Source organism: Manis javanica, chromosome 1 (genome assembly GCF_040802235.1).
Source record: "Manis javanica isolate MJ-LG chromosome 1, MJ_LKY, whole genome shotgun sequence".
Classification (NCBI taxonomy): domain Eukaryota; kingdom Metazoa; phylum Chordata; class Mammalia; order Pholidota; family Manidae; genus Manis; species Manis javanica.
Genome location: NC_133156.1, coordinates 42710857 through 42731982, shown reverse-complemented (window position 1 = coordinate 42731982; position 21126 = coordinate 42710857). Strand labels below are relative to the sequence as shown.

The window sequence follows — 21126 nt, the reverse complement described above, 5'->3', positions numbered from 1 at the left end:
ACATTGAGAACAAGATAAATAGATGGAGTAAAAAATATCATTTCCCTAAATCAAAACCTAGTTTGTTTATGCATTTGTCTTTCATTTGCTTTGAAAACATGTTGAAAACTTGATGGGGCAAAACATTCTGGCGAAGCATTATGTATAATGAAAGTTGCTCCTACATGGGGACATTTATAGTGTAACCTTGATTATATCAGAGGTTATGGATAGGTCTAAGGACAAGGACTTTCATGAAGCATAAAGTCAAAGTCAAATGCATTCATTTTATAAATCAGAAATTTTCAGCCCAGAGAGGGAAAATGACTTCCCCATGGCTGTTCCTGGCCCGGCTCTCATGATGTAATTAATATACTTTCTTTCCTGAAACCAAAATTAATTTTGCCTAATTAAAGCTTAAAAATAAAATAAAAACTATTACTATGCAGTCTTCCACTGGTTTATTTTAAGATATGTTGCTTCAAGTAGTTTGAAAAGTTGATTATTGACTAAATGGGTTCACAACTTACTGTGACTCAAATGTCACGAGGGACTGTGGGTTAATGCTGCAGTTGTTATTTCTCTCCATTTGTTCAGGTTTTTAACTTTCTTTTTTGTTTCAACGTCTTTAATGAAACAATTACTGTTAACTGGTTATCTTTTTAAATTTTCTTTTCACTTTCCCCGAAAAGAGTTCAACTCAATGGTGAGTGGCTTTACACAGGTCTCCCTGGTCTGCCAGTCATCTAAATCAAACACAGCCTGGAAGGTGGGAGCTATATTTTGCTATTTGGAGAATTATTTAACAGGTTTGTATACTGATATAGGCAAGGAAGGTTAGACTTGAGTTTGGTAGTAAGGAAAATGGCAGAAAGACCTGAAATAGGTACAACCTATCCAGAAAACCTCAGGGAAGATAAAATGTATGGTGGGAGAATGGTGGGCAAGGTTTGAAGGTATAAGGTAGATTGTACGTATTTTAGAAATCAAGCAAAGAACAGGGACTTCATTCACGGAGCTGGTGTTTCTAAAGTTGTGGTCTGCATACCACTGTTGAAAAAATAAGATACATTTACTGATACATAGTTTTCATTTCAATATTTATGTATTTCTTATCAAAATTAGGGAAATATAACTAATACATGGAATCCAGGTCAAAAAAGTGAGTTACAGACAAAAAGAAAGTAAGTAGTTTATATAATGCATTTGCCAAAAAATTATGAAGACAGTTCATCAAACACTGATGTTTGCATTGTTAGACAAAATGGGAACTTCAGTGGTATTCTAATATAGGGAGAATGTGATATATTCTTTTTGATTCAGAATGAAGGCATCTGGATCCCAAGAATCTAGGGTCTCCTAAGAAAATCACTTGCCTACTTTTTTGCCCACATTTCAGGATGAGAACAGAAAGGAACAAAGCTCTTCTTGTGACTAAATATCCTGTAGATAATATGGTGAACTGGCAATGGCGACATGACCAGAAAGGCCAAAATCTTTTACTTTAGAGCAAACAGCAAGTAACGGAAAAATATATAATAGAATTCTGCATTGCTTGTTAAATTGAGGAAAAATGTCATTTTATTAATATAATTGTCTCAAGCAATCAGTTCTACAATCACCAAACAACTCTAAGCAAGCCAGCATGCTAATAGTATCACACAATGATTAAAAGAAGTATCTTTTGTGAAGGTTATGATTTATTGGAGTCCAGGGCAGAAAGGGGTCATAAAGCAAGTGCATACAACACTAGGCAGAAATTATGTTTTCAGAAGGTGGGAGAAAATGCTCTGAGGGGAGTTAATGGAATAATAATGATGATGATGACAACATAACAGTAGTAATAATACCTTCCATTTACTGAGTCCTTTCATGTACCAGGTGAAGATTTAAGCATTTTTACTGGAATATCTTACATAATCCTCAGAGCAGCCTTGTAATATTGGCAATACTGAGTTTAGATATTTTAAATAACTTATAAAAGCCAGTATTCAAACTTGAGCTGGCTGATTCCAAAGGTACACATTCTTGAAAACTGCTCCAAGTTGTTTTGGTGGTAAGGTCAGGAAAGGCCTCCCTAGAAGGGGCTCTTCACTTAAGCCTTAACATCATAAAAAGGTAGGGATGAGTTGAGAAGCCAAACCAGCGAAACTGTCTACTTACATTCAGGAAAACATTAATCATTTAGTTCTGTCAAAGCTGGGAAATTACAGAAGACAAAGCTGGCAAATTCCTTAGGTCAGGGGCTTACATACTAGGAACAAGAGCTAGTGCTTAAGTGAACCTACTACTGAATTCTTGAGACATCATGAAAATTGTGCTTCAGGAAAACTCCCTGGGCCACGGTGGGAGTAAAATAGTGTAGCAATTGAGAATGAGTCTGGCAGCAGGCTATGAACCTACATCCCACTCCTGCAACTGATCCCTGCAAGCTAATAAACCCCTAGAAGTCTGTCTCCTCATCTAAAACAATATTTTGGTGTTGATGATAGTAAATATGACGATGGCTATGAGAATTAAAGTAGGTTGTTTATGTAAAATATTTGTCACGGCACATGTATTAGGACTCAGTAAGTACTAGCTTTTATGATTAGTGTGTAAAGGACAGATCCTAGAAGAGAGAGACTGACAGCAGGATATAACTTAATTGGCTGCCAACACAGTCTCCAGATGAGAACAGACAGAATCATGAACTAGGACAGCAGCAATGGCAACTGAAAAGAGGACAGTTGCACAAGATATTTCTGAGGCATGAGTGCCTTCATGATTCATTAGATGTGGGAGGCAGAGACGTGACTCTCTGAGTGTTCACGCCTGGCTCACTGGCACAGTGATGGTGCTATTACCAGATAAAGAGCAAGCAGGAAGAAATGGTGGCTTGGAGGAGAAATTATGGGTCCAGAATCTGTTTTGATGTTTTAACTATTAATTAAAGATATCCTTCAAGTCTTATCAAGCTACCACCAAGGCAGTATTTTTCTCAAGTGTGATATACATACAACTGGTGGTAAAGAAGAGGATTTGGATGGTAGATGCAAGGATCATCAGATACAATTGAATGACATGGTAAGAAAAGTCTTTCCTGTGAAATGCTCCTTCTATCCTGTTTACACCAAGGAAATGTTTTACTTTGGTGCTAGTTGCACTTTCCCATTTCTCTAATACCTCTCTTTCTCTCCCTCTTTTTCAGCATACTCAGAGTGTGGGGAACACAAAAACAGTTAAAATATAAGAACATTTGTTTGTTTTTCATTGTATTTTAAAATCAATTTCTATTTATTCCAAATGCTTCTGGTTTTCCAATTATGGTCCTAGTATGATCTTTCCCTTAAAAAATTCATTTCACTGAAAACAATCAATTTAAAGAAAAAAATTCTAAGAAACCAGCATATACAGTCACCACTTGGATGTAACAAAATCATGAAAGATTGGCTTGAATGAATGATATTTAGAAATCCCTACAGTAAGCTAGGTAAAAATTTAGGCAATATTCTTGCCCAGTTTTGACAGAGGCTTCTTAAAGAGAGGCACATTCACTCTAAGTCTAGGAGAAAACCACATTGCTATAATAGCTAAGATTCAAAAGGACTATACGCTTGATCTTCTGATAATTTCCCAAGGAAGTTGTTAATGTAACTTCCTTGTACATATTAACTACTTAAGGAGCTATGCTTCAAAGAGTAGCATCAGAAATCCAATAAAAGATCCCACAGAAACTTCCAATCATTACAAAATCAACTATCACAAGAATGAGGCTGCCTTTCAGCATTGGTATTAAGTTTCAATTCAGCCTTTTCTCTTCATAGAGGCAACTGAAATTTTTGATACTGCACACAAAACACAAACCAGCAAGAGCACGGAATGAACAAGAAGACTGGTGTGGAGGCTAATTACCTTATCAAAACTCACAAGGAATTGATGCAATCAATTAAATGCTGCTCAATATCAAATCTGATATCAATGCAGTTTTGCTTTGATTTCCCAAGGAAGAGTAACAGTTCTGTGACACTTGGTAATTTTTCTTGCCAAACCTTAAATATGTCAATCTTTTTCTTCTGGAAGAATCTCCTAATAGACAGTGGGCACTCTTAGATCATTCTCAATATGAGACATTGAAGAGGAAATGATGTTAGGCCCTATGAGACAATGTCAACCCTCTCCTTTCTACCATTTGGTTTTAATGCTACTCTGCACTCAAAGGATAAGCAGAAGATCTTAGTCATGAATTTATTGGTTCTATTTTAGGGTGCTGGGATAATAGAAATATAAAACAGAATTTAATGCCCAATTTCTCATTCTGGAGGCATGCAGATTTGGAGATTATTTTTACACGTGTTCTTCCTTTCACAGATGGGAGCCTTCAGTTCTAAGGCAATCCTGAATCTTTTCTAGGGACCACATGAAAAACTGTTCTAGTACTTGATGTTTAGGATTTCTAGTGAATAAGGGAACAGAAGGACACTTTTCAAAAGAATACTCAAGCATTTCTTTGACCTTCTTTCAGACTTCTTTTGCAAAATAGATTTTTTAGGAGAAATCTGCAAATGCTGAAAACAATGTTAGGGCCAGGTAGCTTTTCGAATTAGGGGACAGTATTGATATAGGTAGAATCTTAAATTTCTACCTTTTCATAGATCCTTAATTTATTTCTCTCTGTACAACAGACCAAAGCCTTCCTCCAAAATAGCTAACACAAAATTATGCCTTGTGAATTCCAGGGAAAAAAATAAGGTATGTGTGAATAAACAGATAATAGCTCTGTCATGGAAATACATATCAAGGACATATCTTAGTAGACAGTAAGCTGAAAATATACTATTTGAAATTGAAACTGGAACATATTTAAATCTGTGCAATTTAAAAAGGAACAGCTGGTATAATCATATGGAGTATATACTCAGCATTTCAGAGGGTTCATACTGGCCACCCATGAGACTGATCTTATCTGAAAGCATGTTTAACTTGCCCCACGTGAATTTTTAAAATTAATTCAAATAATGCCATTAAATATCATGATTTTTGATATGAAATATAGATTTTTAGCTACTCTTAAAAATCTGGATCCTGACCACATTAGGTCCAATGAATATTTGATAATTACTATTGATATTAGCAAGAGCTTCCATTTATTGCATGCTAACTGCCAGGTATTATTCTAAACACTTTGCTGTTTTTCTATACCCAGTATGCCTGTGATGCAAATCTTTTTGTCCACATTGGTTATCTGATCCCTGAGAAATGCAGTAATTTTCTCAATATTGATAGCTGGAACAGATGGAATTGTTATTTGAATCCAGACTTATTTGATACCAAAGCCCAGTCCCTTATCCACTAACAAAGCCAGTAAAATATTATTACTGAACAGAGAATTAGTCCATATTCACTGGTCACTTTTCTGCATTTGTAGAAAGTTAATTGTCTTTGTGTGGTTACCTTAAATGCTGCTATTTCAATATATTATAAAACATATTTCTTAAATATTTCCTTCTCTTAAATAATTGCTCATCATTTTTGGTTAAAGAAATAAAGCAAATAATTTACCAATCCAATTTGCTTCAAATTGATGGAATTCATTTAGATTTATCTTTAACTAAAATACTAATTATAATTTTCTCTGGCAAATTAAAACACTTCAATTAATTTTCTGAATATCATTTGTAGACAGGTACTCTGAATCAAAGCACTCTGAATCATATATACCAGAATTTTAACACTGGAAGGGTCTCAAAATTTTTTTCAAGTGCATCTTACCAGAAGTTGTCTTCACTACTTCAGTGGTATTTCTCAGTCCAACAAATGAAAACTGATAAAGCCTCCAAGATCTTGTGTCACCCACTTCAACAGAACTACGCTTCCATTGATAAATAATTTCTTCACGTGGATAGCCATCTGCCAAGCAATGAGAAAGCACACACTTAAAATTATTATAAGAGGACATATGTAGCCACCACCTTCTATGAATAAGACATCAAGGTAGGTGCTGAAAGAGATAGAGCTATGTGTCAGATGAGGATCCTGGACTGACAAGCATCACAGAAGAGGAGATACATACAATGATATCTTAGAAATAAGGGGCAGTTAGATTAAAAACTCACCAGATCAAAATTACCCCTGAAAATAATCTAAATTACATAGAAGATCTACAACATATACATGGCTTCATATATACTTTGTATTGTCTGGGTAAGATATAAAAACTAGGCAGTGTATCATAAATAGTACATAGGTAAGATACATTTCATGGTGAAGAAGGGTCAACAGGGGAAGATGTTGAGAGTCGTAAAGAAACAGATAATAATGGGGGCAGAGCAGACTCACATTCCCTTCCAGGGCACACCCTGGGGCGGGAGATGCCGGGAGAAAACCTCAACCATTTATTCTCTCTCAATATGTGGGGGCTCTGTTTTCTAGATATATGTGATATACAGTGATGTTTCCCTCTAGTTCTCTCTGGAATGGATGTAATAATAAACAGATGATTGCTTCGCTCATCACTGATTTTTTTCTTTGAAGGCATGGTTATTATGATTTAGATGGCTCTTAGAGTCTCTCTCCCTCACTCCCTGGCTGGGAAATTATATTTACACAAATTTACACTTAAAATTCATAATCAGCTTTTCATTCTGCCCAGTATGCATACTTAATGGACCAAAAACAAGGAGGAGGGGAGCAACCTGACACAGGTGCTGAACAAATACTAAGGCAAACATTTGGGGTGAATTGAGCCTTGTTTGGGTTCAGGCAGGAAATATCTGTGAAAGGTACTAAAGCTTAATATGTTTTAGAGTCATCACAGATCTTCCTATAGTCTATTTCCGATGATAATAATAATCACTAAAAATAATAGAGCTTTCTATGGAATCAGATTGTATGTAGATAGCATACCAAGCTCTTTACACATGTCATACCAACAAAACAGTATTGCTGCAGGCAGGTCTTATCGTCTCTATTGGCTACCTGGGAATGCATTCACTGAGAGATTTAATTTACTGAAGTCTGTAGTGATTAAGGTGGGATTCGAACTAGATCTATATGGCACCAAAAATCAGTCTTTTACTCGCTGGTGGATAACTAGGTCTAGATATTACTAGAACTCTAGGTGGAGGAGGTAATTTTCAATTTTGCTATCTTTAATAAGTGTACCAAAATTGGAAGGAGCAAACCATGCTGTAGGATCCCTGTGCCACCTCAGGTCTAAGGGAGAAAATAAGCAAATATGCTACTCTCTTCTTCTGGGTCCATGGAGCAAGGGGGACATATAATCCACCACTGGCCCCTTCTATTGAGTGCAGACCTGGCTTTGTAATGATTCTCAACAAAGGGTTCGAGGCAACCACTGCCAATTTATTAAACATTTACACCCCAATGAAACCTATTTGTAACTCCGGACAAAGTAGATCCTTTTTGTAGGAATAACTCTAACAGCGACAGGCTGGTGTTACGACAGAAACTTAAAATATTCAGCCAACAACAATGCTTAATGCAATTTTGCAATTTCTATGAGTCTCCCAATTACTTGACATTGGTGAGAGGGGATCAGAATACAGAATGACTATTACTTACAACTAGAGAACTCCAAAGGGCAGGAGTGTTCATCCATCGGAAAATTGTGCAGTTGTAATTGGCACTCAGCATCTATTGTCAACCTAAACAGAAAGACATGAAGCATAGAGAGATTTTAGATGTTTTTAAAATGTACATTAGCACAATTTCTAATGATCATTATTCATCTTTATTTTTAGAGAGTGTGTTGTGCATTCTTATTGATAACACAAGGTGATTCTCACTGGAGAAACTCATTGAGTCTAGGAGAAAATTATTTAACACTCACTTAACATAATTCATTTTCACAGACCAAACGTAGTATCTTACTAACCTAAAGTCCATTTATTCAAAATTTATGATCATGTAATTTTTTTGGCAAATGATCTGTGCACATGAAATCACTCAATGAATATATTTAACAGAACAAACTGCTTTAAGAACTTAATTTACTGTTTACATATAGATGAATGCTGATAATTCTCTTGTCTGCTAATTAAATCTTCTGTTTATAAGTACTTCTTAGTTGTTAGCTTTAAATTACTGTATGTTAGTTTTAAAATACCTATGTTTCACAATGGAACATTCACATTCATTCTTATAATGGAACACTATGAAGCCATTAAGTAGGATGCTATAAAGTAGAAGAATATTTAATGATAACAAGAAATGCTAAATACACATACACAGACATATTAGAAAAATGTTTGCCAATGAGTCTCATTTAGTTTGCATCTGGGATGCTTATTAAACATACAGAATTTCTGCATCTCAGTATGGGCTGGGATTCTAGAGGGAAGAGAATTTAAAGGAGTCCCAGATGTTTGGACTATCTCTGAAGAAATATAAAATTGTAATGGTGACAGGTTGATGACTTTTTAAATTTCTTATGTGTTAGCCACATTTCTCACAATGTACAGATACCAATCTTGAAGTAATAAAAGTGTCATACACAAAAACATCTATTTATTTTAAAATATTTTACGATCTAGCATAATTTTTAATTGGGGATATTTTATTTTCTGTGCTATAACAATTACCAGTCTTAAAATATAACTAATAATCATTGAACCTTTCTCTAATTGTCAACATGGCACTTGGCAAGGTGATATGTTCTCTCATTTAGTAAGCGTTATTATTGTAGTTGAACTTGTCCAAAGTCACAAAGTGGCAAAGTTGAGATTTGAACCCAAGCTCATCTCCAAAACTGGAGGTTTAAATCACTATCAGTCAACAATTACATGCTCTTCTGAAGAAAAGATTTTTTCATCAGTGAAATTATAAAAAAATTTAATATTTTGTTAGTATTATTTCTCCAAATTAATAAAATTGAAAATAATATAGAATTTTTTCTCTATTATAGATAGCTATGTACATATGTATCCATGCACACGAACACATTCATAAGTCATTATAAATTAGCAATGTGACTAAAATCATTTCTATACAGATTGGCAACTCATTCAAACCTTGATTGACATTTTTATGATTGGCATCATAAGATTGACAGACCTTATGAGTGACATTTTTAGGGTGGTTTCATAATTAAATATTATATACTGATTTTTCATATTAAGAGACGTGAAAAAATAACATTACGAGAAAGAAAAAGGAACTTGAGAGAGTGTGACTAACTTAATATTTCCAAACCTAGGCTGAGCTCTCATTTATCAGACAAATTTGGGTTTCCACTAGATTCTAATCCCAGTCATTACCTGTTTCTAATTCAGTGAAACCTATGATGAATACAAAATATATGCAATCAATTTCTTTTGTAATGTGGACATTTTCCCTAGCAACTGACATATCTCTGATTAAGGTTTCGGAGCCATTTTAAAGTACTATATTTTGTATGGTGAATGTGATATAAGGCATAAAATATATGCTGCAAGGGCATTTAACATGAATCATTCTAATGCTGGAAGATCTAAGATACTAAGATCTAGACGAATCATATTACTCATATCTTTCACTGAAAATATACACAAATATTTTAATATTTGCTGTGCTTACAATGTAACAAGCTCTATGTTAAATACTTTATGTATCACCTGATTTCGTCTTTGTAACAGCTCTGTAAGATAAGAAAAATTATCTCTATTTTATAGAAATTAAAGAAATGAAAGTAAGAGTTTGCTCAGTTGCGTTGATAAAGAACATCTTGGGCAAGGGTGAGTCATGGGTGTTCCCATGGGTGTTCATCAGTTCCCACAAAATTCCTCTAAACAAAAATGTAACCAAGTAAAATCATCAAACTTACAAATAAAGCATTGAGATACATCTTCTAGCACCAAGACCCTTATACCATATGCTGCCCCTAAGTCCTGTCCATACAAATTCTGGAGAGTTGCCCTAATTCATACAGATAGTGAAATATAAAGGTAAAAATCAAAGCCAGATTTGTCTGATTCTTAAGTCTATGTACTTATCTGTTACATTGTTTAATAATATACTCTCACCAATGAAAAACATTAATGAAAAAATATTTAAATACATGTAAGTATGAAGTGCTAAGATAATGGCATAAAATAATTAAAGTAGAAAACCTCCTAAATGTTATTTAATATTTCAGTTCAGAAAACAAAAGATACCTCTTTCAAGTTTTCCCAAAGATGTTTATTCTCAAAAACAAAACAAAACAGAACAAAAAAACCCAGTAAATCAAGTTAGTTTATCTGTGTAGTGGGAAGTGGGTGCTGGGAGATGGAATTCATTCTAGTTAACTCACCATTGTATAGCTAAAAAGAGAAGGAATTTCCACATTACAAATCCTCCTATAGCATTCCCTGGAAATGGAGGCATTTCCAAGCACAGCAACTGGTGGCCCCAAGGAGAGTTAACTGTGTTTTAGTTTCCATATTTAAAGTAGCAAGGTCTCACACCAAGACTGGTGCAACAATCAGGTGATCTTAAAAATGCAAGAGAAATTTCATGCCCCTGTGAGAAAAGAGAGTTCTCACATCAATCAGAGAATAAGTTCTATCTATGACTAGTCCTTTGAAAAAGCTCATTGATAAGATAAATAAAAACTAATTTTGTGGTGTCACACACTATTTGATCAAACATGCCAACCCTGATGTGGCCTTGCAATTTCTTTCATTTAAGAGAGTGCAATTGATCTTCATTTTATCCCCAGCAAGTGCTTCTTTCCTTTTTCGAAAGGATACCTTAAGGTGTAGAGAACTCGACCGTCATTCCAAATTCTCAGCATTCTGTTGGGGGTGGTTATCCAGTGTGCATCAGCCTTTTTGGAGTTTCTGAAGAAAGTGTCTGGAATCCAGATTTTCCCCACCATGTTGCTATTCAATCGGAGGACTTTAATGGTGCTGTTGAACTTCAGACGTCTGTCATACCATGTTTGGGCAAAAAATATATCAATCGTATATTCCTGTTTTAAAGAAAAAGATGAAACAACATTTTTAGCAGTAGGATTTGCATTTATTGTTTTTATTCTGCCAATATGAAGGAAAGCTTTCCATTCTTTAAAAGAGAGCAAAAGCTATGCTAAGGAGACTCACCCATCTTTGGTAAATAAGCTGATATTTTTATGAAGTAACAGACCTGTCTAAATGAATTCTGGCAAAAGATGATGATACAACCGTTTGCACTTCGAGTCCATAGAGCAGAGTTTCCTGTGTTCTGTGGGTTTTTGGGGTGTTGGCAATTATTTGTGGTGGTGGCAGGCTTGGGGATTTTAGGGCATTTAGTAGCATTCCTACCTCTGTCCCCCAAATGCCAGTAGCCCCAACACCACCCAAGTTGTGACAACTAAAAATATCTCCAGACTTTGCCAAATGTCTGTTGAGGAAAACAATCACCCAGGTTCAGAACCACTACTATAGAATAAAAGGAAGTCCAGAATAATCAAAACAGTCCTAAATTTTCTGCAAGTGACTGACTTTAGTCATGAAGAAATAGATGTAAGATGTATTCAGACCATTAGGCCTAGAGTCACTCAAGTTGTAGTTTGACTATGATATTTAGATATTATTTAGCATTATTTTATAACTTGATTTTATAGTTACAGTTTCACGTAAACAGTATTTTAAAGTTACAGTTTCACTGTTATCTTATGATGTGTTATTTTATAGTATGTTCTACTCTATTTTATTATAGATTCCCATTTAGTCTTATTTAAGATTTGAATATAAAATGTTGAACAAGTTACATTTATTGTTACATCTAATGCACTATTTCCTATGAGAAGACCAAAGAAAAATATATCAGCATTTTTAAGAATATGAGAGCTAGGGAATGGGAGACACCCACATTTCCTAGCCCAATCTCAACCCACCATAATTGTATGATGAAGAACCAAAAAAAAAAAAACAACGGGGACACTATTTATTTTCCCAAGAATATACAACCTGTAAAAAATGGACTAGAATCTTCTTTGAATCATGCCCATTGTCCTGTCATTCCCTTACACCTCCTGCTGCCTAGTCTCATTGTAACTACATTTCCACTGGGTTAAGCCATGCCACTTGGTTCACCATTTACTTGCTTATTTGCAGCCTACAAGTAATGAAAAGACAACCTATTTTATGAAATTCTTTGTCAACTAATTAGTGATGTACCAGTAGACTAAGGAATTAATTTCTGATGTACATTTTGGCAGAAAAAAGAAAAAGAAGAAACATCACAATATAAAAGCCTCAAGATTCTTTCAACCAGCATTTCATAAACTGATCCTAGGACAGTAACTCTAGGGACTAGTATTGCCAAATTAAAAGTTCTATGTTTAAATAAATTACATATATATAGCTTCCTCTTCTTAGCTATTTGTAATTTGTATCCAAATGCTAAATATTCTGAAAATTTTACTTATAAAGAATAAAACATCTTGACATTTAAACGTCTTGGGTTACACAAGCAAGCTTACTCACATGAACTGTATAAGTAATAGCATACTTATTTTTTAATGACCCTAGTTGAGAGCAATTAAACCTTCTCATCTCTCCCTCTGACTCAATAGTATCTTTATTGGCTAGCTTCGTAAACAGTATTTTAAAGTTATAGTTTCATTGTTATCTTATGATGTGTTATTTTATAGTATGTTCTACTCTATTTTATTATAGATTCCCATTTAGTCTTATTTAAGATTTGAATATAAAGTGTTGAACAAGTTACATTTATTGTTACATCTAATGCACTATTTCCTATGAGAAACAATTCTGATTTGAAGCAAACTATGCCTGCTCCATACCATCAATATTCTAAAAATAGTGGAGGACTGTATTTTATAAAAGCATTATTTAACAAGTAAGGAATGATTATTGCATTTTAAGAGTATAGCATCTTTCCACAAATCAATTTCACATCTATGGCCACATTTAATTCTTGAAACAAATCATAAAAAAATAATCTTCATCCTCGCTGAAAGCTCACTTTGGGAGAGCATTAGACTGAAAAAATAATCTTCATATTGCAAGAGAATAAAAAGATCTGAAAGGCTATCTTTCCCTCCTGAGTTTTTTTGTGGGCATATTCTTGCTATTTACATGATACCACATTTCCTCCCTAATATGTTAGCAAAATAGACAAGCTGTTAGAAACTTACCATATTGATAGCGTTCACTGGACCAATGCTATTCACATACATGTCTGTGTGAATTAATGTTGGTTTCACTGCAAAGAGAACCACAGAGATACATGCATATGGAGAAGCACAGTATTTTAACTTTCAGTCTTTGTTATTATAGACATAGATTTATTTTTGGTATATTAGAAGTGAGTTATTAACAACTAACTTGAGGCTTGAACTAATTTGCTGCATTTAAACAGCTATTTGTGTTCAAAGAAAAACTCCTTTTAAGCATGTAAGCATAATACCTAAGCATAGTAGAGTTTTGAGACTGGTTATCATTTTAGACTATATAAAAATGAACAAATAAGAAAACACTATTCAGATTTTCTTCATCCTTCTTTCAGAAATTCTGAATTTTACTACTTTTTCTGCAAGCACTGTAATCTGTTTGGGCTTTGTAACTTGACCCAAATAGAGAAAAATAACTATGTAGTGACCTAGAAAAAAATAGTCATTAGAAACATGAAGTATAGACATAAATAGCAACAAGTATTATAAATTGTTATTGAAACATTATACCCTATGTTTCAATAGTTTCAATGCTTACAAAAAATAGTTTCAAATGCTTACAAACATCCTCATACACCTCTAGCCAACACAAAATCAATCTTCCTCAATGACTTAATGGATTCTGTGACTCACCAAATAATATGAGGAAACCGTATGGAAACCAATACACACGTACCTGTCAGAAGACTGATATTAAAAATCATGTAGTATTACATCCATGACCAAGTGCACATGCTCTGTTTTCATGTAACATGTAATGAATAGGGATTCATAATATTATTCTGGGCTTCAATTCAGCAAGTATATTTTTCTCATTTTTTTTTCACTTTCCTTGAAAATGCCATGCCTTTATTTCCCACAGTGGATTGAATTTTTTTCACTGTTCTCTGCACTGACACCCCTGCTTTTTACCTCAGTGAAGCTGCTTTCCCACCTCTGGGCTTGGCACTGGACCAGCTGACTTACTTCAGCTAATATGCAGACAAAAGTGAGTGTGGTAGTTCTAATCCTAAATATTAAGCCTGAGGAGCTTCCACTTTCTGTCTTGCTCTTTGTTATTATCATAAGAAGGAGACTCCTAAGTAGCTTGCTGGTCCCGGAATTGAATGAAAATACAGCTCTCCTAAACAAGCGGCCCCAACCTGGTCTAGCTTAGATTAGACATGCCCAGCAAAGTGTTAAATAAATGCTTATTATTGTGCACCCCTGAGATTTTGTGGTGTTTGTTACACAGTAATGGGTTACCGATATGTTTCTTCTCTACCATTATTTACCTTTTTGTTTTTGATGTTACCTTACAAAGCAGTTGTCATTTTTCTCCTATGGACTTGGTGTAGGACCAATTTAGGAAATTTAGAATTTCTGCCTCTCAAGCTTCACTTGAAAATCATCTTTCTCCATTGTGAAGGTCTCAATGCCTCTCTATCCCCAGGCCTGAATGCTATTTTTACATTGTATTTTTACAACATATAATGACAGTATCCTTGAAATCTTTCAGGTTATTAAAATATGGTGATGTTTTCTTCTAATGTGGTAAATATGTTTGCTTCTGTCTACACCACACCACAGAAGACTTTAACATACCTCCTATATCAGGCCGAAGTTTATTATCATATCCTTCCAGGAGGTTGTTTAAGATGACAGTAACATCACCTTCAGGAACTTTTGGAGTCAAAACCCATGTTTTGTTAGAAGCATAATCTTCATAATCATCATCAGACTTTTGGCTAGTGAGGCTAAAAAAATAAAAATAAAACTCATTGATCAAGAAACATAGACTCCATCCAAATTTTCTTTTACTTACAGACCAATGGTAGGAAAGGAGAAAAACAGGATTTCAGAAATGTTTAACAAGAAATTACAATGAAAATTCCCACCTGATAGCTGGTCTAGCACAAATACAGATTAAAATTTGTTAGAGTGTACTCTCTAGTTTTCCAGAATTCTCAGTCCTCTCATCTGTACGTGGTTCATGTTTTACCAGTTACTTTTGCCTTTTCTATAATTGATGCTCCTCCTGTCCCCCTTCCCAACTTCATGAAGGACTTGTTAAAAAGTAACCTATTTCTGTGAAAGTGATGCTTAAATGACCATAATGTAGTCTAAGACCTCAGGCATAATGTCTACTTCTTCCTCCTTTGAGAAGTTAACTTGTTCCAGACTATTAATGAAAGTAAGAGACTGATAATTAGATTCACTCCCACAAACCTCCCAATAAGCTTCTCCCCCTTCAATTGAATTGCCAAGGGAGCTCAGTCTTGCTGCCTTTTCTTCCCCCAGGGTGTGTGTGTGTGTGTATTTTTTTTCCCCTCCTTACACGGGAAGCAAGGGCGTTTCATTTATCTGTGAGTGCTAAGAACCTGGTGCTGGGCACGAAAATGTACCTGTAGACTTTGAAACCACTCTTTATTATAGCAAAATCTCTTAAGCTGGAAACTCATATTAATAGTTAATGTACTAATATCATAGAAATGGAATTACCTATTTTAAGTGATCAAACAGCCACATAATATGCTATGCCTAACCTTGTCAGAAAACACCCACAAAGGGCCAAAAGCTAAGGTTGGCTTTGGAAGGACATTGCAGTTCCTCTAGCTTGCCTCTCCTCTGCCTCAATTTCCATCGCTCCCACCCCATTCACAAGATGAGTATATTGTACAGACTTAGTGGCAATGCAAAACCTTGCAAAAGCTTCCATTTTCATTTCTATCAGCATTTAGTGAATATTGGTTACTTCCATGGTGAAATTAAAATTTATGGTGAAACTTCTTAAAAATATAAATTTACATTAGAGCTCTGCATCCCCATCTTCAGTTTATTTTCCTAAATATATGGTACAGAACGGATCTTGTCAAAAATCAAGTCACTGCCACATTACCCATAATATATGTATATATTCTCAAACTGTATTTATCACTTCAATCATATTCATGCAAGATAGATATTATAAAATATATTTTATATAAATGTATATATAAAATATTGTAAGTATCTATATGTGTATGTGCATATGTATATGGGTAGATGACTAAATATGGTAGAAAAAATCTGATTGTGTGATTAATTTGGCTTGAGAATGAGGACGGGAGATGAAACTCTAAGAGTAATCACTTATATGGATCAACTTAGTCAGCAAGTAATCTCTTTTTATTCCTTTAAAGCTTTATGAATAGGAAACATTAAAACTGAGCCACAAATCTGCACAAAACCTGAAAAAGGCAGTCTTACACCTTGTACTTAAGTTAGCATAGGGACTTTACACAAAATGAAATTTGAATTTTATATAGCATGCATAGAGGGTATGATGGGCTGAATAAACCTTCAACTAGCTCTCAAAAAAAAAAAAAAAAAAAGACCTTGATGCGGGCAGAGTCCAGTTCTCTGCTAGGGAAATCCCTCTCGGACCTCAATTCGTTATTTCTGTAGAGAACTGCTAAACTCTGCCTTATAGAGCTCTAATTTTATGACCTAAATCTTACTAAAACTACTTCTTAGTTTAAGAAGAAGAAAAGAATTTCTCAGACAAAAAAAAAAAGTTTCAAATGCCTCCAATAATACACTGAGGAAAGAATGTGGCTGGCCCTTGGGTGTCACCATAATGGAATTTTTTTTTTTTTTTACCATAATGGAATTTTAACCACCATTTAATTTGTTCATGTAAAAGTGCCTTTTCAAAAAAAAAATCTCTCCCTCTTCCTTCCACTCCCTCTCTGTCTCCCCATCTCTGTTTCTCTGTCTCTGTATCTCTGACAAATGTACTCTATTACATTTTTTCAAGGGAAGGAGATACATATTAATCTCTTGGTTTGCTCGTTTATAGTACTTCCTCACACTAACAAATAAATGACCCAAACGCGATGGTACTGTACTCCTGGTATCTGGCAGTCTAGGAAGAAAGATCCATTAAGTGAAGAAATAAGGGACACAAGGAATCCTACTTCCCAGAACTGCACCAATAATTCTCTTAGAGTCGTCATCTATTAGATGCCAAAACAATAACCAAATAAGCAAAAGTGGCAGTGACAATTTTGAAGTCATATGTCAGGATGCCTATTTAGCCAGAGAGGTAAAACAGAGTAGAGAAATTAAGAGCATACACTTAGGAGTTAGGAAGTACCAGGTCTGCCTTCTGAAATCATGCCTTGCCTCTGCTACTTTCTACTTGATGACCTTGGGCAGGGTATTTAACCTTGCTAAACTTCTCATCTTTAAAATAGAGTTAATACAAATATTCATATCACATTTCTATGCAAGGTTAAGATAAAGCTTATTTAGTGCCTATCACAGTGTCCAACACATAGCTCTGAAAATAGATCCATTTTAATTATTATTATAAGGCAGCTACTGTTGGATTTATAACAGCAGCTCTGACCATGTAACTAAAACCTGAATCTACAGATGCTGTTTCCAGGCTTTTATCTAATATGTGCTGAGAAGAACTAAAAACAGATGTTTTCCAGGAAGAAAAATAATGAACCCTTACATTAAACATAAATGAAGTTTTTATTCTCTAGAGCTTTCCCAGCTGAGGTCTAAATTATGGGGCTGATGCATAATCTGGGATTGTTTCCAAATTTGTCTTAAAAAAGGAAAAAGAGAACCTCTCTCATTCAACACTGGCTGTTTATTTTCTAGAATTCTTTGGAGTTAAGACCTCCTCATTTATAGGTAAGCTATCTGGCATAATGAAGTCTGACCATCAGCTAAGGCATTTTGTGGAACAGTGAACTCTAAGACAACACCTGGGCAGAAATAGATGTGTAACAATTCAAAAAAACTGACTTAACAGTTGAGTGGGCTGAAAGCAAATACTGAGCTGAACTAGCTAAAGGCACCTATCTGAATGCAAGAGCCTTTAGAAGTGATTACTCCTTGTGCTCTCAGTTTAAAAAATAATCTTACAAAGGGAAAGAACTGGAATTGAAATTACTCTTAAATTAAATTACTACAATGCAAAAAACTCTTTTTGTATTTGAGTGATAATTTCTGAAAGACAGTGCCAGAAAAGGTTGTAATGTCTTCATTGTTGAAACTTCCAAAAAAATGTTAGAAAGCCAAGAGCCTTGGGCCAGCAGCATGAGCGTCTCCTGGAGAACTGCTAGAAATGCAGAACCCTGCGCCCTGTCCAGACTCCTGAATGACGATCTTTATTTTAACAAGATCTTCAAGTGATTCACATGTGTATTAAAATTTGAGAATCTCAGCCACAGAGTGTTGTTTACAGTGGTGCCTACTCATAGGTGTGTGGGTGCTGTGGACTGTAAAAATCCAGATTTCCAGGTTCCTGCTTTAGCTATGACTCTGAATCTCCATGTTGTAAAATGGAGTATTAATTTTTATTTTCATGTTTACAGTTTTATTCATGATTTGAATTTGTGTATGATTAAAAACGTGTAATAAATTCATGTTTATTATCAGAAACAAAATTCGATTTTATTTCAGGAAAAAAGTAGGTTTATCTCTAAATAAACAACACAAACACTGAATAGTTCAGTGAGAGGTTGCTTTCAACTATATAGAAGGTTGTAAATATTTGAATTTTGGTACAATTCTGGATGACTGCCACTGTGAAGATTAATCAGGCAGTTCACAGAATTTTAATTTTTAATCCAGGTATTTCAAATTTCCCCAGATTCAATAAAGATTTAAGTTTACTGGAAGTAAATATCCTGTCATTCTATTCTCCTGGGGTAGTATAACAGCAAACACATTGGGTAAAATATTAAAAACATTTGTCTTTTCATTTAGGTATCTTTAAATCCATTTGTGGTTTGACATCATAAAGACAGATATATATTTTTCTTTCTCTAACATAGGTAGAGAAGTAGTTGAGTAAAAATATAAACAAAAATTCATTTATTTTTATGCTTAAAGTGTTTTTAAATGATTAGTGTTTCATTCCTTCATTAGTTTCACTAGAATTTTGTTGGCACAAGTTTGCTTTACTTTTATTTTATAGGTGCAATGAGTCAAATGCAGAGAATTTTGTATGTCAAAATAAATCTCCCAAGACATACATGTCAGTAAAATGAAACTCTTTATATCTTTTCTATTAAAAATTCCTGTCAATTGGATTTTCTGCTCTATTAATATTACCCCTATTGTGAATCTGCACTTCTCACGTAACACCAGTATCTATCCCTTGCTTTTACTACACAAAGGGATCCCCCACTATCCCAAATTCTCATCAGGCTATAGAATCCAGGGGGAGGCTCATACTCCAAAAGCATCAGGAACAGGAGAATGTGATATTCCTTACAGCATCATGTCACCTTCAGAGTTTGTTGAGCTCCTGAAACCTGGATAAAACTCCAATACCTTTGCATATGCTGTCCTTTCTGCATAAAATATTTTCTTCTTTCCACCTTGCCAATCATTTCTGCACAGCTTTTGACACGTTTTGTTTTGTTTTTCTTCTGGTTTATACATACCAAATACTCGACATGGATTATTCCTTCTTACCTTTCAACACAAACGTCACCTTCTCACAAAGGCCAACCCTCACTCTTCTATCTACCTTTGTTACCCAGTCCCATCCCCTTTATAATTTCGAGCTAGCCCCTTGACTGCTTCATAGCATTTATCACAATGTGTATTTATTTGCTTATTGCCCATCTCCATTACTTGACTATAAATTTCATTAGCTCATGCTTAATTAAGAATTTTAGAAAGGATCAATTTTTTGCTAACTAGTTTTCCTAAGATGAATAATAATACCAACAATAGCTACCACTAAATATTCAGTATGTTCCAGGAATAACTTTAAGGACTTCACATGCATTGTCTTACTTAAGCCTTAAAATGCTGATATTCCTATAATTGTTCCCATTTTACAGATGAAGAAAAATGATATTTACCAATATTCACTTGTTTGCCAAAACCAAGATGTTTAGCCATTATGTTGCAAGACTGAAAAAATAAATAGGACCAAAGAATCTGCTACTGTACATTCATGAAAAATAGACCATCCAAAATAAGTGGTTGCTCAAGCTCATTTTCCCTTAGGACATTAAATTAGTTTATGCCTGAGCTCAGTAAGTATGGCACCTTCAGCACAAAGTTAATAACGTTCAAATTTCATAAGCTTGCCATTATAGATACCAACGATTTGCTCCCACACTGATGAATAAAAGCAGAGCTCACAATTAAATTTAATGGAAGTGTTAAGCTGTTCCACAAACTCTTTCTTGGCTTGGAAAGCAATTTTTTTATATTACATTAACAGCTGTTGGTATATGTGTTTATTTGACTGGGCCAATTATCAGACATATATATTCCAATGTGTAACATGCAAACTGTTTATTTTGTAGCAATCACCAATGATACATATTAAATAAGTATCTGTGGGTTTTTATAAGCTAAGATGAATTTTATTGCAAGTATCAGAACATTGAGACTAAATTGGGAGGCACTGGCATTTAATTGTAAAGCCTAATATAAAAGAGCTTTGTGGTACTTTGATTCAGCTTCTCAACTATGTATTTATGAACTCATATTTTTTCTATCCTGCCCTTATATCCTCTATGGCATCAGCTTCATCCCAAAGATGGCTTGACTGTACAGTTATGAGATGCTTGCTACAACTCCTTGCCTCTAGGTTTCCTTATGAACATCGATGTTAACTGAGATAAACTCTTCCAGAAGTTCTCTCAAAAAGTCTGAAATATCTACTTTTCTGAAAGTCTCCAGAAAATCTCATTTTGTATAACACTAGCCCACATACATATGAATTTACACATATGAAACATTTATCTATGGCATGAGGATGGAAATATGTTAATTATTTTAGTCTAATTATATGTCCCACCACTACCATGAAAAATGGAACTGGCCTATCAAAAAGCATGTGGACTCCACACATACCACATAAAAACTGGGTTAATAAAAAAGGTAAGGATGGCAAACATGAAGAAGGCAGGCACAGCACTCACTGGGGTCAAGGGGTGTAAAGCAAAGAAAAGCTACCAATGTCAGGTCAGATTCTAGAATTATCACTCAAGTCTATTTTT

General features: G+C 34.6%; 1 protein-coding gene and 1 long non-coding RNA gene across 4 annotated transcripts in view; one reads left to right on the top strand and one right to left on the bottom strand.

The window, feature by feature from the left end:
• The window catches only part of LOC140848423 (uncharacterized), a 54602-nt gene that overhangs the window by 13846 nt on the left and 19630 nt on the right, over positions 1-21126 (top strand). The gene's annotated exons all lie outside the window — the stretch shown is intronic.
• GABRG2 (gamma-aminobutyric acid type A receptor subunit gamma2) overlaps positions 1-21126 on the bottom strand; it is a 99260-nt gene that overhangs the window by 59412 nt on the left and 18722 nt on the right. For all 3 annotated transcript variants that reach the window (XM_073231811.1, XM_017641192.3, XM_017641193.3), the window contains exons 2-6: positions 14702-14853; positions 13082-13149; positions 10689-10909; positions 7543-7625; positions 5731-5868 (exon numbers count right to left, since the gene is read on the bottom strand). In XM_073231811.1, coding sequence (XP_073087912.1) covers positions 5731-5868; positions 7543-7625; positions 10689-10909; positions 13082-13149; positions 14702-14853 — 662 coding nt within the window. The remainder of the gene's footprint in view (positions 1-5730; positions 5869-7542; positions 7626-10688; positions 10910-13081; positions 13150-14701; positions 14854-21126) is intronic.